This window comes from Tupaia chinensis, unplaced genomic scaffold (assembly GCF_000334495.1).
Source record: "Tupaia chinensis unplaced genomic scaffold, TupChi_1.0 Scaffold000609_1, whole genome shotgun sequence".
In the NCBI taxonomy this organism is placed as follows: domain Eukaryota; kingdom Metazoa; phylum Chordata; class Mammalia; order Scandentia; family Tupaiidae; genus Tupaia; species Tupaia belangeri.
The window spans coordinates 1,245,393-1,247,533 of NW_006160128.1; the positions used below are offsets into that span (position 1 = coordinate 1,245,393).

Genomic DNA, 2,141 nt, shown 5'->3' on the forward strand with positions numbered 1-2,141 from the left:
ACACGACCATCACACCTCAGGAGATCAATGGCAAATGGGACCACGTGAGTCAAAGGGCACAATCTGAGTTTCATAAGGCAGGGGTTTTTGTCTTTGTTGATTGACTACAATTAGTTTCATATTTTAAACCGTCATATAGGAAGCACTCAGGATTTGTTCTTCTAAAGAATAAATGAAAGGATTTCTAGGACTGGTCGACATCTTCCCTCCTGTTCCATTGCGGACCTGCCCTTCCCTTATGGGCCATCCATTTCCTCATCTGGCATACAGAGCAGTTGGCTGGCCCATTCTGAGTCCCGTGGTTGTTCCTGCTCCAGGTGCGGCAGCTGGTGCCACGGAGGGACCAGGCACTCACGGAGGAGCATGCACGCCAGCAGCACAATGAGAGGCTACGTAAGCAGTTTGGGGCCCAGGCCAACGTCATCGGGCCCTGGATCCAGACCAAGATGGAGGTGGGTCCCACTGTGAGGACCAGAGCTAGGGGCCTTCCTCCACCATCCCAGCCAGCCAACTTGTCTGTATCCTCCTGGGTGGGACCCATGGAAGACTGAGGTCCTGAGCCCACGACTGGTCTGTCACCTCCCCAGAGGGAGGACTATCCAGGGATGGCCTTATGGCTTCATCCCAGTGTCTGTTCAGCAAAGACTGACCCTACAAGGACTCTAAGGAGCCGTGTCGGAAAGTTCCATGGCAGGATCAGCTTCCGAATGCCCGGTTCAGCTTAATCCCTTTCGCTTATCTGGTAGATCAGGTATCCAGATAACCTCCATGACTGCCCCTCCCAAGTAATGAACTTGGTCAAAGGGGATGACCTTCCCAGAAGGAGAACTGTACCCTGGTTAAGCAGGCAATGTTTTGCTGAGTTGTGGGAGAGGCAGTGGAGTGCTATAGAAGATGACAAAGGGAAACCACTTGGATAGAACATGGCTTCAGAGCTCCTTGAAGGCAGAGGCCATGTCCAGTTCACATCCGTGTGCATCCCCACCTCCAACATGTACTTCGTAGACACTCAGGAATACCTATTGGCGTGAACTGAGTGGATAGAAAGTACTTCCAGAAATGAGGCTTGTTAACGTGGCTGAGTGCCACCCAAAAGTGGATATTAGGCCTGGCATGCAGAGTGGGTGGGATTCAGGCCAGCCCAGACAGACCTCCTGAGAACCAAACAGCAGGAGCAGGAGCATGACCAACGAGGAGGTAGTCAGAGGTGTCCACTGAGGCTGTGGAGGTCCTGGCTTGGTGGGCACAGGGAAGGTCCCTGAGATGGACAATGGTTGGGAACAAAGCTTGGGAGGAGGATTTGAAGGCAAGCAAAGAAGTGACATTTTGGTGAGCAGGTGACCCTGAATGTCCTTCCTGAGGCTGACAAGAGGGGCCTGGGAGGTATTCATCCAGTGAGAACTGCTTGTCATGCACCTTTATGATGCGACTTCCTTTTTTTTAAAAAAAAAGTTTCTGCCATAGGGCATGTGTACTCATTAGAGAAAGACAGAGAGAGAAGGAAAGTGAGAAACTACCCCTGCCAGGGGAGATGGTCGCACCACAATCCTATCTCTTCTAGGTATTTTGGGTACACACACATGCATGTCTGGAGTGATTTTTCAGGCCCTGGGTCTGGGACTTGAAACCGTGTAGCTGGCCATGTGGGATTTAGTGCCTTAACGTCCACGCCACCTACTGGCCCCTTCCATACCAAGAAGCACCCATGCTAAAGTATCTTCCTAACGCCTAGCTATGGCCTCTCTAGGGCTTGGATGGGAGCCATGATTCATCTGAGGGGTTAACTAGTGACCTTGGGGTCCAGGCCCCATCCCGCGGGTACAGAGTGGGGTGGTCTGACCAGGTGCCTCCTTCTGGATGAGCAGGAGATCGGGAGGATCTCCATCGAGATGCACGGGACCCTGGAGGACCAGCTCAGCCACCTGCGGCAGTACGAGAAGAGCATCGTCAACTACAAGCCAAAGATTGACCAGCTGGAGGGTGATCACCAGCTCATCCAGGAGGCCCTCATCTTCGACAACAAGCACACCAACTACACCATGGAGGTGGGTGGGGCCGGCCGTGCTTCCCTGTGGGAGCCTCGTGTGCTCTTCTCCCTGTGGCTGGGCAAGGGCGGGTGGATTCCCCACTTCCAAAGAAGC

The 2,141-nt window shown here is 53.2% G+C and overlaps 1 protein-coding gene across 4 annotated transcripts in view; it reads left to right on the top strand.

Annotated features, from left to right (window-relative positions):
- ACTN1 (actinin alpha 1) overlaps positions 1–2,141 on the top strand; it is a 105,571-nt gene that overhangs the window by 96,686 nt on the left and 6,744 nt on the right. For all 4 annotated transcript variants that reach the window (XM_006158760.3, XM_006158761.3, XM_006158762.3 and 1 more), the window contains exons 16-18: positions 3–44; positions 318–452; positions 1,866–2,045. In XM_006158760.3, the coding sequence (XP_006158822.1) occupies positions 3–44; positions 318–452; positions 1,866–2,045 (357 nt within the window). The remainder of the gene's footprint in view (positions 1–2; positions 45–317; positions 453–1,865; positions 2,046–2,141) is intronic.